The 20,258-nt window shown below is 35.8% G+C and overlaps 1 protein-coding gene across 5 annotated transcripts in view; it reads left to right on the top strand.

Annotated features, from left to right (window-relative positions):
- LOC143222366 (upstream stimulatory factor 1-like) overlaps nucleotides 1-20,258 on the top strand; it is a 52,455-nt gene that overhangs the window by 17,705 nt on the left and 14,492 nt on the right. For all 5 annotated transcript variants that reach the window (XR_013012212.1, XR_013012205.1, XM_076448809.1 and 2 more), the window contains exons 3-5: nucleotides 491-610; nucleotides 2,811-2,972; nucleotides 15,126-15,269. Coding sequence is in view for 3 of the 5 variants with exons in the window: in XM_076448809.1 (XP_076304924.1) it covers nucleotides 491-610; nucleotides 2,811-2,972; nucleotides 15,126-15,269 (426 nt within the window). In the remaining 2 variants the exon portion in view is untranslated. The remainder of the gene's footprint in view (nucleotides 1-490; nucleotides 611-2,810; nucleotides 2,973-15,125; nucleotides 15,270-20,258) is intronic.

Raw genomic sequence — 20,258 nt, 5'->3', positions numbered from 1 at the left:
CTGTTTATATAACTGTATATAGTATAAAAGATGAATTTGATATTCCAAGATAATAACTCGCTTCCTTACTCAGAAGTGCTATTTTCCTTACATATATATCTGTGAGGGTTGTAGGTAACTAGCCTTTTGGCAACTCTAACCTAGATTCACATATTTAATTGGAACTGTTCTGGTGTGTGCTGATACCCTCATGTAAGAAAATCCCTCCACTTATCATGTTCAAACTTACCAGTAGTTCTCTCTGACATTTAACACTATAAAATATAACCAATAGAAAGCTAAAGTTTTAATCTATCAGATGATGTATTATGTCCCTTTTTTTTTCTGTACAGAGAATTTCTATTTTATTTCCAGTTCAAACTTTATTCCTAGAATAAACTAAACCAAGATACATTGATGAAGGTGAACGTGAAGAAAAGATTGTAAAATTCATTTTAAGAAATAGTGTTTTTTAAGGTAATGTGTAATATTCATGACTTTTTTTTGACAGATGGAACAGTTGGTGTGATGGATGGAGTAGAAAATGGAACCGGACTAAACCTTAGTCCACAAAGTGGTACTTTGATGGATCCAAATGTTCAGTATCAACTTCATGCTGAGAATGGACATGGTAATAACACAGATTTTATACGTAGAAGTTTACAAGTACGTGGGTAAAGTGAACATGTGGATGTTTATGGTGCTCAGTGTATCATCAGTATTATTGTAGCATGTAATAAAACTTATCACTTAGTTAATCTGTATTTTTTTAACAAGTTTAAGTAATAGAATATATTTTTTGGTAGTGTAATTGCTAAAAGTTTCAAAGCATAAATTGAAATTACAAAGGTACTGTAATTTTAAGGGGGATGAAAGACTAATAATAATGTTTTTATAACAGCATGCATGTAATTTATTTTCAGTTTAATTATAAAATGAAATTATGTTATTTGATTACACATAAAGGTACATAATTTTTTTGTGATATATACATACATAATTTGCTTTATTAGAAAAGTTGAATTGCTGTAATAAGTCACATGAATCATTTATGTTGAGAAAAAAACATGAACCCCACATCTGAAAGATGTACAGAAGTCATCTTTTTGTAGTCTTTTCATACAAGTCCTCTTTTCTGTGCTTGCCATAAAGTTTTTCTGAGTTAAGTTCAGAATTCAGATAGCCCTCATGTAGCTTTGTGCAAAATTAAAAAAAAAAAAAAACATTCAGAGGTTAATTATATAATATTTTTGTGACATGCAAATAAATATAGATCAAAATATAGCTCATAAATCAAATAATAATACTTCATAATATTCAAGTTCTTAATTTTACAAAACAGTTTTTAAAAAATCCTCAGCTTCCTCTAGTATGAAAATTGTGACATTTATTTCTTAGGAGCCCTTTCTTCTCTAATTTATTCACCAACCTGCTGAGAATTCAACACAAATTACTCATTATAATATTGTTATGACTCAGGTAAAGCATAATTTTTATAGTTTTAGTCTTATTTTGTTACATAGCCATAAACTAACAATGAGGCCTCCTCTTCCCACACTCATCTGTTACATACTTTCTTTCATAAATTCCCAGTTATTCCATCTGAGTTTAATACTATGTTGTTCATAACCAGTGGAAAACCAATGTGTTAATCTATCAAATGGTGTATCAAGTTACAATGTTTTTTTTCTACAGGCAGTTGTTCTTCCAGTTCAAACTTTATTTTAGGAAATCATTGAATTTATCAGCTCTTATGGCATTGTTAGAAAGTGGCAGACAAATTATATTAGTTATAGTACATTTTGTAATTATTATGTTGTTATTCCATGTTCTCACTTATATTGTTTTGATTAAATGAAAGAGTTATTTTGTGCAGTAGTACCATTTGTATAATAAATTAGGCCTAAGTTTCATTGAAAGTCAACAGGAAAACAAAAGAAGACCCAAGTAAGTATTACATTTTTTTTACATGTGTATTTTATATTTATTATCATCAAAGTTGCTAAAATGTGTAAAAAAATGCATTAGATAAGGTTATATTAGGTAAAATAAAGAAAAATAATATTTATAACAAATGTTTTTCACGGTTATGCTTGTAAGTAACCCTTGCGTTATGTAATTTGATATGTTATTTTGGGTTACTTGTTCACTAATATTTATGGTGTGATTATTTATTTGAAACAGTTTAGAGGACAATGAAATAATGAAATATTATGCAGAAACATGTACACTGTTATGAATTTTAATCTATTAAGGATAAACAAGTTTCATATTACAATTTGAAGTCATTCTAGAAAGAGTAATTTTGATTTTTTTATGGTGGTTACGATGCTAGTGAAGTTTACCAACCTTGTATGGTGGAGAAAATAACAGAATATGAAGTTTTACTGAAAGAAAACATATAAATTTATTTATAGCATATAGACAGTTATCAGATGAAAAAAAAAGTATATTTAATCTTAACATGAAAATCACTTTGAGCTTTGAGAAGTTAACACTGTGGTTTCATATATATGTGGAAAAACTTTAAGTGCAATTGCTTCAGTAAAAGCTATAGTTTTGGGGGGTACAAAACACTCGTAATGTTTGCTGAAAGCTTGCAAACTGTAGTGAAGGTATGCCAAACAGAAGCTGTAGTGTGGAAACTATAAAGGTCTATTTGGGGTCACGTACTCGGGCAATTTCAAGAAGAATATTAACAATTTGAGATGTTCTTATGAACTGGTGCATTTGAAATAACATTATTTTTTTGTTTTTCAGGTAGGTAGGTGCTGGATGAGTCATACTTTAAAAGTTTATTTTTGACCCTCTGTGTGTTTGTATACCTTTAGTGACATATCGAGTGGTCCGAGTGGCTCCATCTTCAGAAGTAAAACCTGATGTAGCTCCTCATGTGATGACTACAACTGCACTAGTTGGACAACAGGTGACTCAAGCTATCATTACCAATCCTTATGCAACAGCTAATGGTGCCAGTAATCCTGGAGAAGAAGGTAGTGCATTTCAGTACTGTAGAAAATTAAACATGTGAGGCTCATGTAGGGACTAACATAAGTATATATAAAAAAAGTAAAATGTAACTGCTTGATTTTACGTATGCTATCTAAAATGTAGACATTTTTAATATGATGCATTATCCCTTTTCATGTGTAGTTATTTTTGTTCAGTGCTGTCCTCTATATGCAAAAATATTTTCACATGACCCAAGCCTTAAACTCTCTTGTACTCTCCTTCTAACTATGCTACGCTTTCCCATACATCACATATGATGTGTACTGGGACTAACTCTGCCTTTATGGATGTATATTTTCAGATGTTTCATTTTCTTGTTTTCACCATTTATTTTATGATACTGTTCCTTCCATTTATTTTATGTGACATCTATCATCAGCTTCCTTTGTTTTTGCACCTTCTCCTGACATTAAGGTTCATGTTGAACATTTTATTTCTCGTTTGAAAGTGGGTGTTAGTGTGCCTTGTCCTCCATGGATTTCTTCTGACTTTTATACTTTGGCTTATTAGCAACCAGGTAAACCCTTTCTCGGCTTTCAGCAGTTTGAGTTACTTTTGCCAGTCTGGGGAGCTGTCTCTTATCCTATCCATTTCTTCCATGTCTGTTTTCCTTCCTTCATCTACCCTCACATTTTTTTTACAGTACACCTTTCTCAGGGACTCCAACAATTCCCTTGGGGATTTTCCAGGGATACATCTTTCTTTCTTTCTTGTCCTTGGTGCTATTTTCCTATTTAGCCTTATCCCTTCATTCATGGTATGGTTGCTGTTTTTCCAGAAGCTCTGTTTGGGCTCTGAATTTGACCCTTTAGTTTTTGGTTTTATTCTTCTCATTCAGATACCATGACCTTTTCTTCTCCTGTAACCTTTCATTCTTTACAAGTTCTTGCCTCTAGGGGTTTAAAACATTCTACCATGTGTCTTAAATTTGAGTTTATTTTGGCCAACAGTTCCAGTGACATTTTGGTAGTTTCTGGTCTAGTGGGGACATGTTTGGCTGATTTTGTTTATTCCTAACTGATTCTGTGGTGATCCATTTTTTCTTAAAGGACTTTTCATCCTTTTCCACTCTCCTATACCTTTGTTTCCTGTAATGATTTCCTTTCCATTAACTTGATCTATCTACCTGTCTAGGTGTATCCAAGTGTTAGGTTTTGGATCCAACTCAGTGGAGAGTGTTGTCTGTTCAGATATTCTTCCCATATCTCAAATCTGCAGTGTATAGCCAAGATGACATAATAAAACACAATATACCCATAACCAATAATGCACTGTGTTAAGATGAGGTGTTCCAAGACATCACAGTAGATTTTTCTTGGCAATGTATTTGCTTCATTAATATGCCTGTTCCAGACTGTACTACCCAATGGACTTACAGAGATAAAACAGAAGGGGGATAGCTACACCTCCCTGCAATGTGTTTGACTGAATTAAATCAGGGGCAGTATACCTTTCAATATATAGTTTTTCTGGTGATCTGTTGCACTGTTTCACATGTTGGCATTCCTCCAAATTATCCACTGTCTTTTGTCCCCTCTCTTGTTCTTCTAGTGGAGTGTGGTAGTATGTGCCATTTTCTGGTTTTGAGCTAGTTTGGTGGTGGACCTTGGAAGAGTCCTCCAATAGAGAATAGGGCAGTGGTGTCCTATCATGTGGGCCCATCATGGTCAAGCGTGTTAAGGCGTGCAACTCGTAATCTGAGGGTCGCAGGTTTGCATCCCCATCATGCCAAACATGCTCGCCCTTTTAGCAGTGGGGGCGTTATAAAGTGACGGTCAATCCCACTCTTCATTGGTAAAAGAGTAGCCCAAGAGTTGGCAGTGGGGGGTGATGACTAGCCACCTTCCCTCTAGTCTTACACTGCTAAATTAGGGACAGCTAGCACAGATAGCCCTCAAGTAGCTTTGTGTGAAATTCAAAAACAAACAAACCTATCATGTGCTTCACCTCATTGTGGTGGGTTGTGAAAGTTGATTTTGAGCCCAGATTTTGTGCAATTATATCCGAAGGAAAAGGATACTTATATTTTATAGTGGTAATCCACTTTTTTATGTTAAGACACAGAGGTTGATTTTGTGAAATTCTATTTGAGTGAGGAAGTTGCATTGGATCACATCCATCACATTTCACCTCTCACCTTTTATTGGGATCCTTTGTCCTACCATTACCTGGATTTCAATTCTAATCATGTGAAGTGGTTTTAGATTGAAGGTGAACTGATCATCATAATTCTTCATGCATATGTTGGTTGTGTTGCATAATCTTCAGTAAATTTCCCTGTGGTTCTCCATCTCCATACTGTGTGTTTCAGAGTTTGATATTGTATCCAGCTTCTGCATGGTTCTGTCTGGAAGGATGAGGTTGTTATATTTTTTTAGAGGCAACCTGCTTCTTTGTAATGGGACATGAAGTGTAGCATTGCAGTTTGACTTCTTTGCAGTTCTTCTTGGAGCAAGGGTCTTCATCTTGTGGTCCACTTCAGGCTGATGTTACAAAGAGGGTTGTCAGTTCGATTGAGTTTGACGTGACCAGCATATGGGTTCATCTTGTCCTCCCATTGTTCAAATTTTGGGTTCTTAGATTTGTGGTTGTTTGTGGATTTATGCTCACATGCCTGTTTCATTGGTCGGTTTGCAGAGTATTCATTTTGTTCTGCTTGAAAAGAAGTCCCTCCTCCTACCACATGTTTGAGGCTCTATTTCTGATGCTGCTTAAACACACTGGATAAGTGATGTTCATTGTGAATAGTTTGTAAAATCTTATAAAATGTGTATTTTCAATTTAATCTAATTTTTTTGGCACCATAACAAAGATACTTATCATTGTTATTTCTAGCAAAAACAAATTTATTTCTGATGTACAACTAATGAATATATGTTTTTTAACATTGAAGACACTGAATTACAGAATCAAATTATAATTTCATACCTCCAGATAGTTACAGTAAATTTTCTTTACTTGTGCATTGGAAATAAATTCGTTTTTGCTGGAAATAACTAAAAGGTATAAAATATGTTTACAATTGCCAGAAATGAAGCAAAATGTTTTATAAGTTCTTGAAGAAAGAAAAAAGCTACCACGTAGCTTTTACATTGTCAACAGTGTATTTTTAAACATTTGTACCTAAGAGAATGTACACTGTGCTGTTGAAATTAATTACTTTTAAAATTGCAAACTTATTGACATGATATTGCTATTTAAATAATAAATCTATCCAGCATGACTTTACTTTTTAACACTTATCATTGCTATTTAAATAACAAACCTATACAGCATGACTTCTTTATCTCTTAACACTTATCATTGCTATTTAAATAACAAACCTATACAGCATGACTTCTTTATCTCTTAACATTTATCATTGCTATTTAAATAACAAACCTATACAGCATGACTTCTTTATCTCTTAACATTTATCATTGCTATTTAAATAACAAATCTATACAGCATGACTTCTTTATCTCTTAACACTTATCATTGCTATTTAAATAACAAATCTATACAGCATGACTTCTTTATCTCTTAACACTTATCATTGCTATTTAAATAACAAACCTTTCCAGCATGACTTTACTTCTTAACACTTATCATTGCTATTTAAATAACAAACCTATACAGCATGACTTCTTTATCTCTTAACACTTATCATTGCTATTTAAATAATAAACCTATCCAGCATGACTTTACTTTTTAACACTTATCATTGCTATTTAAGTAACAAACCTATCCAGCATGACTTCTTTACTCCTTAACATTGTCACTGCTATTTAAATAACAAACCTATCCAGCATGACTTCTTTGCTTAACAATTGTCACTGCTATTTAAATAACAAACCTATCCAGCATGACTTCTTTACTCTTAACAATTGTCACTGCTATTTAAATAACAAACCTATCCAGCATGACTTCTTTACTCCTTAACAATTGTCACTGCTATTTAAATAACAAACCTATCCAGCATGACTTCTTTACTCCTTAACAATTGTCACTGCTATTTAAATAACAAACCTATCCAGCATGACTTCTTTACTCCTTAACACATTGCTATTTAAATAACAAACCTATCCAGCATGACTTCTTTACTCCTTAACACTTGTCACTCTATTTAATAACAAACCTATCCAGCATGACTTCTTTATCTCTTAACACTTATCATTGCTATTTAAATAACAAACCTATCCAGCATGACTTCTTTACTTTTTAACACTTATCATTGCTATTTAAATAACAAACCTATCCAGCATGACTTCTTTACTCCTTAACACTTGTCACTCTATTTAAGTAACAAACCTATCCAGCATGACTTCTTTATCTCTTAACACTTATCATTGCTATTTAAATAACAAACCTATCCAGCATGACTTTACTTCTTAACACTTATCATTGCTATTTAAATAACAAACCTATCCAGCATGACTTTACTTCTTAACACTTATCATTGCTATTTAAATAACAAACCTATCCAGCATGACTTCTTTACTTCTTAACACTTATCATTGCTATTTAAGTAACAAGCCTCAACGATCCTAGTAACAATTAATTTGAGGTAGAAAGTAATTCTGTAAGCCAAGAATGTTTTTCATTTGGGTGGCTCGTTCAGTGATCAACAATACGAGACAACCATGTTTGGTAACGAGGATTCAAAGTAGCAACCTGACCATCAGTCAACCACCCTAACTACCAGGTCATGGTAAGCCCAGATATTAAGACAATGATTGCAATAAAAATATATATATATATATAGGGTGGCCCAAAAATTATAAAACTTACAAAATAATGAATATTCAAAGACTAATGATAGATTATTGTATTCCTATAATCCGTTTTCACACTTGATGTTCAAAGTAGGCTCCACATTTACCAATAACTGTCTGCATGTGGACTTTGGGAAATATTTGTAGGAGGATAATCTTAATATCCTGACACATGTCCCATGGGCTCATTAATTGTCCAGGACTTGGGGTTATGGGGTTAACATCAATTCTGTCTTTTAAATAACACTATAAAAATAAATCAAGGGGTGACAAATCAAAGTGAATACTGAGGTCACAGAGATTGTGACCTGTCCACTTTTGTCTGCCCAATGTGAAAGAGTTAATCGATACAGTAAACTACCTTTGATCAGCTGTTACATTGGTTAGTGTCTTGTAAATTAACTGTAATTTTCAATAATTGATTAATTTCAAGAAAATAATCATCTGATATAAATTAGTATTTCTGACTATTACAAAATTCAGTTATGCCAACTCTTTAGTTACTTAAATATTCTGTTTGTTTTTGCATTGTATTATGTTAATTACATTTCTAATTTATAATGGTTAACTGTACCCGTTCATGATGTATAAGCAGGGAGAACTAATAATTGTACTCTCTTAATATTGTATAAGCAGGAGTCAGAAATCCAGAAGGGTCCAAGAGGACCAAACCACTTCTACCCACTTTTTATTTTTTTTATTAGAAATGATTAACTGTTTTATTTATTGTTATATAAGTAGACACAAATCTGAGGGTGAAGTCTAAAGCCACTTCCTTTATTTTAATAAATTAATAATAAAAAAAGACATCCTTACACCACCATTATCATATCAAAAAGAAACAATGTTAGAAAAGTATATATATATGTAAAAACAGCTGGTTTGAGTTGAGAAAAGTTTTATGTATAGAAGCGAACAGCATTTCGACCTTTTTTGGTCATCGTCAGGTTCACAAAGAAAGAAAGAGGTAACTGACCGATAGCTGACCACATGTTTGAAAGGGGTTGTGTAACTGAGTGTAGGAACATAGAGGGAGTGCTTAGATATTTGGTTATATTTATTAATATAGGTATAAAGGTGTTCCTTTATATTGGTTTATTTTGGGCTTGAGTTGTTGTATAAGTAAGGCTTCTTTAATTTTGCATTTGTTTATGTTTGTTTCTTTGTTTGGTATTTGGATGTTTTCTATGGTTATGTTGTGTTTATTTGACTTGCAGTGTTCAAAAACATGTGAAGGTGACTTTTTGTGTTCTTTTCATCTGGTTTCCATTTTTCTACTTGTTTCTCCAATGTTAGAAAAGATTTTTCAATATTTAGAAATTCCAAATGTGTGTTTTTGCTTTCATATTAAATAATATCACCAAGTTAATTTTGTAGTATGTTTGACAGTTTTGTATCCAAAATACAAGATTATTAAAGTTTATTTTGTAGGCGTGTATGCAAATGAGTTAATCAAATCTAATCGAATAGTCAAATACTAAATAACACTAATTATTTTCTCTAGTGCGTCATACATTATTTTAAGCTACTGTAGCAGATGCCTATGAATTTTGAGTAATCTAGGAAAAGATGAAATATTGTTCTATTATTTGAGAAAGAGTGAGAATTTGATGAAAGAATATAGATTATTAAAATAAATAAGCTATTTTTAATACTTTGTATTGCGTATTGAAGTAGCATCAAATACACCATTTTCTGAAAGCTGACTGAATATGTCTTATTTCCTGTACCTTCACATTTCTGCTTAATGTACTTTCATTAATTTAAAATGAAATTGAAAAGAAATTATTTTATGACACTAACCTCACAGTTCGTGTATGTGTTAACTGTTCTTCGTTTCCACTGTACCACCCTGTTTTTATACATGGTGTTCGGAAAGTCACTGTGCACTTATATATTTATTAACAGACATGTTTCAATGTAGAATACAGGAGGTAAATATGAATGACAATTATAAACAATGTTGAAAGTGACCCCCGTTGGCATCAATACAGGCCTGGGTCCTTCTTATTTTGTTTCTAAACACCGCTACCAGTTGCTGGCTTGAAATAGACTGAATAGACATACGATTACAAAACTGCACAGTGACTTTCCGAACACCCTGTATATATTGATTGATTCTATTTTATGCTTTCCAATTACAGCTACAGACACTTGTACACCCTATTCTTTAGTGTTAAGATACTTAAGACTTCTTTAATTTACTGTTAACTAATTTGCATTGATAAGTTATTTTAAGTTGTTTTGATTGGCATTTTAGTGTAGAAATGAACAAATCAAAAACTATTTTTCTAATGTTTCTTCATATTTCATTTGTACTTTTTCAATGTGAACCATCACTACAAATGATTTACGTGGTGATCATTTATTATTGTTTCTCATTGTAATAATACTAAATAAACAAGTGAGACCATTAACATGATTGTATATTTATTCGACCATATATTTTTCAAAGGCACTTGATTATTTACAGACTTTTCTGTATCCATCCATTCAGTTAAGGTTCTTTTATCACAACGTATTCATTGAAGATTTTCAGTTGTTTACCTTTCATACCATTTCCAGGTTTCTGCAGTTTAAGTTGAACTAAAACCTCACGTGTATCATATCTTAAAATGTCAGTCCACTGTTTTATTTCACTCGTGTTTGTAATAATCCATTCGTTATTCATTACTCTTCGTGGGTTTGCCCAAATGCTGAGGGTTTTAGTAGTTAGTCAATATCCTGAACACTTGTTCATTGCTTTGGTTATATTTCTTCTCTTTGTAAATGGTGGTCTTGTACACATTTTCCTAAAAATTTATAATAACATAATTTTCTTAGATTGAAGGTTTTTCCATTCTTGTTAATATAAATTTCAAATTTTATCAATTATTCTAAAACTTTTTGCCACAATAATTGGCTAGTGATTCATGTATATTTTGTCTTCTGTTTTCATTCAATTCGTGTATTCAACATGAAATGTACTTTTCACAATTTCGTCGATATGGAAGTTAAATTTCGTAATTACTCTCCATGAATTCTCCACCTTAAGGCAATCATATGCATTTTTCTTGGCATAATTGAATCAGTTTCCAGTGCAGTACTTACCTCCTGTCACAGAATTAGCTATTTCCTTTCAGTGCTGCCATCTGTATGCAAACATTTTTCTTTACACATGCCACAAGCCTTCCACCCACTCTGCTGTTGCAATTGAAAAATTTCAATGTGTTTCTGATGCAAATCATTATGCATCAGTAATTAATCAATAGGAGCATGACATGCTCATGTGAGTCCCTCTTAACTCCATTATCACGCTCTGGAGTTTAAATGTCTTTCTTTTGTTCCAGTGCAGATCGAAGTGGTTTACCTTCATTAACTTACACTTTATTTTGTTTGATATCCAGCATTTTTCATTTGCGTTTTGAAAGCCTTTATTTACCTGTGTTTTGCCTCCAAATCTTATGCTTGACTGAAGGATTTCAAGCTGGCATTCCGAAGTTCCCATTTTTACTCCAATTCCGTATAGTTCATCTGAAACCTTACTTCAGGTCACAGGTTTGCTGTGCCTTCCTGCACCCTGCCTGAAGATTCTGTTCAACTCTCATTGGCTTTTTCAGATTGTATTTTTCAGGTATGTGATGTTTTCAACTAATAAATATAATGCACATCCTTGACAGCCTTAATTCATTTTCCCCATCCTCTGATATACGGTCATATTGTGCATATTGCCTCCCTTACATGTGATGGCATTAATATAACTATTATTAGGTTCAGCCTATTGGGTGGCAGGTCCCAAAGTTTCTGTACACCTCATAAGTGCCCTGTATTCATGTCTTTGTTTTACCATGTCGATTTTGTTGTTATACTTATCCTCACTTCATCTTCTATCAGAAGCTCTTCATTGGATTTCTCAGGGGTTTTATATGGATGTCCCCCCACCTCACTTTCACATTGGCCCATTTGTCATCTTCTACTCTGGCCCTGCAAATGCAGTTTCTTTGTTAGGTTCTTTTGGGTCATGATGACTTACATTCATAGATGTGTTCTTCAGGCTTTTTATCTTTGGATCCTTCATATGTCTCTGTTGTGATAACATTCGTGCTTGACAATATTCCATTGTCATTTACCTTGAATGTCACTTCATCTCCCACAAAACCCAACCCTTTCTCCCATGGTGTTCGATTTATCCCTGTCGGAGCTGATTGTGGTACCATTTCCTTTCTCCCAAACCTCCCTTTCTCTGCCATTAACTGTTCCTTCTTTCTATGTGCCACAGTTTGTTGTTTTTTCCAGCAATAAATTGTATGATATCAATGGTTCCAGTGAGTAGCTGGTGAGTTTGAGTTCATCCGATGACCTTTTTTTTTATTGGTGGAGCCCATTCATATCCAATGTTTGGATTCGTGGACTATGGTAAGAAAGTCTTATCAGGACATCTTGGTCCTCCGTCCCTATTTCCTTCCTCCTTGGGCTCTCATGTCATGCCAGCATCCTTCCAAGGCAGTTGTAGCCTTCCTCACACTCCAACCTATTGGTCATGTCTCATACCGTTTTGGGAGTTTTCACCTTGTCTCTCTGTGATTCTCAAAATGCCTAGGTCCAGGAGACTGGTCATTGACCTGTCCCATCACTATATGTAATGTGCTCCCAATTCACCATGGAATCCTATCTTACTCTTCAGTATACCTTTTCTAGTCGGACGTCTCCCATGCTTACCTGCATATTCATATGTTGGAATGATGTTGTCCATATCAGTTTCTCCATCATGGGGCAGTGTATTGATTTTGTTCCTTTTCTTTTTGGACTGACTTTGGTGCCTTGCATCTTTTTGTGGTTGATGTGAACCTTTGCTCTCCATCTTCTTACCTTGTGGTTGCACTTTTTCTTCTCTGTGGTTATTTAGCTTCTTCCTGCACATTCCAAACAGGAGTCAGCTTCTCATAATTGCCATTTTTTTCTTAAAGCTACTCTAGTGGGATGGTTGATCAACTGTCAAAGTTCTTCATTTGTCCTACCTAATTCCTCATTCATTTATTTGGGTGTTTTCTTTGACAGCTGTCTCAGTCGGACTTTATCCTCTTAGGATCTGTTCCATGATACAGGTTGCCTGGAACATTCTCTTTTCTCCCTTGCTTACTACTTGCAAGGTTCTGTTGTTTGTGGGAATGTGGCCTTTGCTTAATCCTCTCGTACCTGCAGTTCAGGCTTGTTTGAGGTCCCTTTCATGACCAATGGCTTGTTTCTTGGGTTCTTTTGGATGCTCCTGTCACCATTCCTTTCTGACTTATGGTTGACCTCTGTTCATGGTTGGTCATTCTTTGGTAGATGTCCTTTTTCTTCCTTCTTGACCAGATCCACAGCTTTTCACTGATGCATTCCTACATGGGTAGAGTGTGTGGATCAAACAATGTAGCTTCAGGTTGTTGGTCCATGATGGTTCATTTCTTTCTTTATCCTTGGATCTGATAGCAAAGATCCACTCCTGGGGAGCCTCATATCTCTCTCTAGGATTCTTCCAGTCAAGATCCTTATGCTTTTCTCTTTGGATGTTCTCACTGGACCCATGATAATCACTTTCATTAGTTGGCATGATGCATATCAGGTGCTTTCACCTGAATGGCAGACTGTGCTTCTTATCTTGACAGAGTGGATCTCTTCATCTCCTTTTATCATTAACTTTGCAATCAGTGGTGTACCCCTCATGTCAGTGCATTTATTTCTCTCATTGAATAGATAAGTTTCTTTTGGTTTCCTGTTCCCCATTCTTTGGTTTTTGGCTGTGTGTGTCTTTACCCAGGTTTGATTGAACCAGTTCCCTTTATAAGTCCTCCTATCCCATTACATCTTCAGGTAGTTTACCACTCCATGCATAGTCCTTCTGATTGCTCCTTACTGACCCACTCAACCGTGGTGTTTTTACCTGCTACAGTTCTTATTCTTCTCCTCCTTCCTCTCTCCTTATTCACAACTTCCTACATTGATCACAGTTGCTAGTTTTGTCTCCTGCACTTCATGCCCTCCATATTCATGCCTGGATTTTGTCTAGTCCCTGGTGGGGACATCAGGTTCTGTTTCCTATATCTCATTACCTTCTTTCTTCATTACCACAGGATCTTTCCTTGTTCTTACTCTGCTTCTGGTACTTCATGATGAGGATGATACTGTTATAATTCATTTCATTAGTTTTCCTCTGTTTGAGTCCATTGCCTCATGTTCTTTCTTTCACTTATACCTCAGAGTATTTCCTTCCCCTTTTGACCTGTGGGTGGAATCATTCACTATAGCCATCCCTACTGTACCACCCTACATCCTTTCTATGCATCATTCCTTCCATCATTCAACATTGGTGGCTTGTAAGGGTAAGTCCTTCATTTTTCTTCCTCCTCTTTATTGTCTTACCCTCATCATGATCTGAATAGCATTCTCTGTCTGGTTTATGCCCTTGGTTGTTATATTACCCACACCTTTTCCTTTGTGGGTTCCTGTTCCTGGCTGTTTATCAGAAGTGGTTGATATGGATATTAAAACATTTGTTTAGAAAACACAAAACAAGTAATAATGTTTCAACCTCCTTTTAGGTCATCAACATGTTAATACCTAACCTAATGATGTCTCCTATTAATGTTAAGCCTAGAATGCAATCAGTACATCTCTAAATGAAGGTACATTTGGATACTATAGTACAAATGTAGAAAAATCTGGCAAACATTGTTAGCAGTTACTAAAAAACAGTTTGTTTTACCATAACCATTTGTAACATTACTTGTAAATTGGGCTATATAGAACCATAAGCAACTCTTGAGAGTTGTATCATGACAACAACTGGTTACCCAAAATGGTAGATTGAAACAAGTTAACTATAATACTGCTCTTTATGTTACACATTTTTGTGGCACTTAAGACACCATTCTCTCAAACATGGCTTGTACTTTCTGCTCCTTTGCTGCAGGTATATGTGTATCTTATTATGATGCCATGATTGTGATATATTTACTTGGCATAATGTTTTTTTTTAGTATTTTAATTGGAATTTTATTTTCGAAGTTAACCTGTATTTTGAAAGCTTGATATGAACATCACTTGAAAGGATATTTGATGTGTAGACACTTCATTTTTGTTATTGTCAGAAGTATTTATTTACTAAGAAATATGTGTGAGAGCTTATAATACTAAAAATCTTTATCTTTGGTGCAGAGAACAGGTAACCCATTGTATAGTTTTGCACTTTACAACATACAAACTAGTCTTGCTGTTGTTGTTTAATTATCATACCATTAGCATTTGCCAAATGGAAGCTGAAAGTGTATAATGTTCAATAGTTTCCAGAATGTAAAGTGTTTTCTTCACAGTTTTTATTTCAGAGTTGTACGTAGTGTAATTATTTTCCTTTTTTCTAAGGCCAGTTCTACGTCATGATGTCTCCACAGGAAGTTTATCAACCAGGACAACGTTCTCTTGCACCTCGAACAGAACAGTTCACTACTAAACTAGAGAAGCCAAGGACAGGAAGAGATGAAAAACGGAGGTCCACACATAATGAAGGTACTTGGTGTTTCAAAATCTATTAAATATGCTATTCTTGTTTGACATCAGAATATCATTTAGTTGACACCTATATGTTTTCATTACGTTTGTGATTATTATATCACTAATACATGCAGCTATATTGTTTTAAATATTGCAAATATTAGCATCATAAGAATTACTTATATTTAAAAATAATATTAAGTACAATAGTACTTAATAGTAAGAATTGAAAATGTTTCCAAATAATTCACATGTCGAAATTCCACCCTATTGAATTCTGACCATTCAAAGTATTATGTATTATGCAAATATATAATAATAAACTTATAAGGTTGCTAACATTACCAGTATAACAACTTTAAAAATTTCTAAAACAGGAACTTTTTTGTATATACCTACCTTCCCGATCACATCAGGGAAAGATAAAGGGTTGAAAATGAAAATATTTGGAGTGTCTAAGGTACTTTACTTTTATTGCTGTGTCCAAGGTACCTTCGCTGAAAGAAAAATACCTCTCGTATAAAAGACAGGATTGAAAAGCCTATTTAAGATTTACAATAAATATGTTTATTATCAAAACACCTATAGTTAACGGATAAATCCAGAGGTTAATACATTGATTATGTGTTTTACCGTATTGAAACAATTGCAACACTATTGTCATTTCTGGTATACTGTTGAAGTCTTGTTGTCTGAATGAAAAATTATTCTTATTTAACAAAGTGAAAAAAATTGTGTTTTCTTTGGGATCATCACATATGCTTTATGTGCGGGAGATAACGTAAGAAGTATCATTGACCATGCTTTGTTGATAAGCAGAAATTTGTATTTAAGTTTTTTATTTGAAAAGTATATCTATATTTATCTTGATTTTATTTAAAAATATTAAATTATTGTATGAAAATGTTCTGACCTTCAGAATATTGTGTTTTAATATAATATAAATTAAAGGTAAAATACATACACTGATATGTCTCTTATCTGTTTCTCTGTGTGGGGGGAGGCTATATTCATAGTTTCAAAAACATTCTGTGCATGGAGGTGTGTGTACAAACTTGGTCGTATATTTTGTGTCATGATAAACCAATCAATCGTCTTTAAGTCTGAAATTATGAACAGACAAATTTATGATATGTAATAATTATATATTGTTTTATTAATAAATATTATTTTGACACAACCTGATGAATAAATAGTTTTTAAAGTAGAAAAAAAAATTTTTTTTCGTAGCTCATATGTGTATTAAGTCAGTAAGTTACAAACCTTTTGGCCAAAACAAAATCATTTGAAACTGATGGCATTGTATATTACGCTTATCGGTAATTTGATACAGTCAGTTCACACCATATATTACGTTTATCAGTAATTTGGTACGGTCAGTTCACATCATATATTACATTTATTGGTAATTTGGTACAGTCAGTTCACATCATATATTACGTTTATCAGTAATTTGGTACGGTCAGTTCACGTCATGTATTACATTTATCAGTAATTTGGTACGGTCAGTTCACGTCATGTATTACATTTATCAGTAATTTGGTACCGTCAGTTCACATCATATATTACGTTGATCCGTAATTTGGTACAATCAGTTCACATCATATATTACGTTTATCAGTAATTTGGTACGGTCAGTTCACATCATATATTACGTTTATCCCCTTGGTGTGGATTCCTGTACGTGGTGAGGGGACCTCCCAGGGAAGGTTCTGTTCTATCTGGTTACCTTCTCTGGGATCTAAACATCCACCCACGTGTTTGCCGTGCGTGGCGACCCGTGAAGGGGAGGAGAAGATCCTGGTGGTTGAGGGGTCCAACCCTAACACACCACTTTGGCCTCAATTCCTGTAGACAGGCGGCCTTTGGGTGGCCCCCTTGGGTCAATCGGCTGGTCCACTTGGGCTAGAGTCAACCAAGTACCAGTGTTGGAAGTTCTCAACGGGTGTTGTGGACATTGTGCCTGATGCTGGTGTTTGGGTATAGTGCTCACGAAACCCTGGCGTTTCTGCATTGTCCTTGCGTGACTTTGTAGTGCGTCCCCTTGTAGGGCTCCATGGTGGGTGGGGTCAGTGGGTACCGAAATTTTTTCCTTTCCTATGGATCCTCAAAAAATTTAAATAAAATTGTAAAAAACAGTCAATGGGTAGCGACCACGTCTTGAATACTCAGAACAGCAATCTTCAACATCAGTAACACATGTACCTCATTTTCTTATATTACATTCTCTTCGAAAACCTTTAGGGCAAATGTCCCCTTTTTTTATTCAAAAGGGACTAGAGGGACTTGCTGGCTCTCCAAAATCAGTAAAGAAACTTGATCTGGTGACATATTAGTTGAAACATCCACATCCCAACACAGTGAACTCCTGTTGAAATCAAAGGCAATTGGGGATATACCTATTGAGGTTACACCCCATGCTGCCTTGAATTCTTCACGAGGAGTTATTGTTGAAAGGGATTTGAAGAACGCTCCCGAGTCAGAGATTCTCGCTGGTCTCTCCACTCAAGGAGTTTCTGCAGTGAGGCGCATCTCCACTCGCAAAGATGGAATTACACTGCCAACAAATACCCTCGTTTTAACATTTACTTCACCACGTTCACCTGCCACTATCAAGGCAGGTTATCTCATTGCAGGGTTCAGCCATACATACCAAACCCTCTTCGATGTTTCCAATGTCAGAGATTCGCCACTCAAAGACATCTTGTCGTGGTTCCCTGACATGTGCTCGTTGTGGAGGCAAGGACCACGATGCCTATGACTGTGACATGAACCCACATTGCGTAAACTGCAATGGTTCTCACCCCTCATACTTTCATTCTTGCCCAAAATGGTTGGAGGAAAAAGAGGTGCAGCGTTTGAAAACGACACATAACATTAGTTATCCTGAGGCTCGGAAATTGCTGTCCACAACTCCATCTTGGACATATGCTGCTGCACTTCATTCCACAACTACAGTGGGAGTGCAGACAGATCTCTCTGTGCCTCCAAAAGAATCGTTTTCAAAACAAATGAAAAGCCTTTTGACCTCCGTGGTTAAAAAGGTTGATGAATCAACTACCACACCTATCTCTGTCCCTCCCATACCTTCCAACACACCTCAAGATCCACGTCCTTCAGTTTCAAATACAGGCATTTCTTCTGATACATCTTTTTCTCCCACCACAAGAGACAACACAATTATTCGTTCACGTCCTCAGTCACTAGATTCCCCTTCCAATAACAAAAACCTGCCCACCCGACACAGAGCAGGATCCATGGAGGTTGATAGACCTCCTCCAACTAAAGACAGTAAAGAAAAAAGACGCGTGGTCGTGAAACCGAAGGGTTCTCCAGCCACTTCACCTACCCGCTCTTAAAATGGCCACCTTGATACAATGGAACTGTCGAGGTTTACGCTCTAATCTGGATGATATCAAAACGCTGATTGCTTCCTACCATCCTGTTTGTCTTTCTTTACAAGAAACATTTCTCAAAACTGCTGATACTGTCTCCATTCGGCAGTTTTCTCTGTACAGAAATGACAGGTTGTGTGATGGTCGAGTACATGGAGGGTGGCACTGTTGGTTGATCAACACGCGCCCACCCTGTCTTTGTCACTCAACACACCCTTGAGGCTGTAGCCATCCGTATTTCCTTGGGTCATACCATCACTGTTTGTTCTCTGTACCTGTCCCCTGGAAAGACATATGATCAATCAGATCTGGATGCTCTCGTTGAACAATTGCCATCTCCGTTTCTAATCCTAGGGATTTTAATGGACATCATCCCCTCTGGGAAGTGCTATTATTGATGGGAGGGGCCGATCTGTAGAGCGGATGCTCTCTGATCACAATCTTTCTCTTTTCAATACTGGTTCTTCCACTTACTTTCATGCACCTAGTCAGTCCTTTACCGCTATTGATCTCTCAGTTTGCTCCCCTTCATTATTTTCCCATTTTTCATGGAGGGTTGACAGTAATCCACTAGGCAGTGATCATTTTCCAATCCTTATAAGAGAGACTGGCGTGGTCGATGCCACCCTACCAGCGTGCCCGGTGGAAGCTGGATCAGGCAGACTGGTCCACTTTCACTGCTCTCGCAGAACTTGATCCTGCCATCGTAAATCAGCCATCAATAGACGACTGTGTAGCAGCGGTAACTGACTGTATTACACATGCAGCTGCTCAGTGTATTCCTAAAACCTCGACACGCTTCCACGATATCCTCGTCCGTGGTGGAATCCTGCTTGCCACTTAGCACGGAAGGCTCAAAAGCGGGCCTGGGATACTTTTCGTAGATATCCCACACTTTCAAACCGGGTTGCTTTCCAACGGGCCCGTGCACATGCTAGGTGGATAAGACGTCACAGCCAGAAGGAATCTTGGATTAAGTTCACAACCAGTATATCTTCTACCACCAGTTCCAAGATCATATGGGACAGGATTGAAAGGTTAATGGACACTACAATTCTATCCCCTCTCGATCTTACTCTCTGATGGTCAGGAGGTGACTGATGTTCGAACATCGCTAACACTCTAGGTGAAAGCTTTTGCGGGTATCTAGCACTTCTGCTTGTTCCTCCACCTTCCTGGCCATCAAGACTCGGGCGGAGCGATCACCTCTTTCCTTCGAACTAACTGTTTCTTTGACTATAATCGTCCTTTTACCCTGGTGGAACTAAAATGGCCCTTCATCGGTCTGCCAGTGCGTCTGTTGGACCTGATGATATTCATTATGACATGCTGCACCATTTATCTCCTGCTTCTCTTAATGTCCTTCTGATTGTTTTCAACGGATCTGGCAGAAGAATGTTTTTCCTGATGCTTGGCCAGGCTATTATTTTACCTTTCTCTAAGCCAGGGAAAGATACCAAGATTCCTTCAAACTACCGTCCAATTGCTTTGACAAGCTGTCTCTGTAAGACATTAGAAAGGATGGTTAATGCTCGTCTTGTTTGGTTCCTTGAATCAAACAACCTCCTCTCGCCCACCCAGTGTGGGTTCCGTCGACAGCACTCCACCA

Source organism: Tachypleus tridentatus, chromosome 1 (assembly GCF_004210375.1).
Source record: "Tachypleus tridentatus isolate NWPU-2018 chromosome 1, ASM421037v1, whole genome shotgun sequence".
Taxonomy (NCBI): Eukaryota; Metazoa; Arthropoda; class Merostomata; order Xiphosura; family Limulidae; genus Tachypleus; species Tachypleus tridentatus.
Note: the sequence above shows the minus strand (reverse complement) of the source record. Positions and strands in the feature narration are given on the sequence as shown.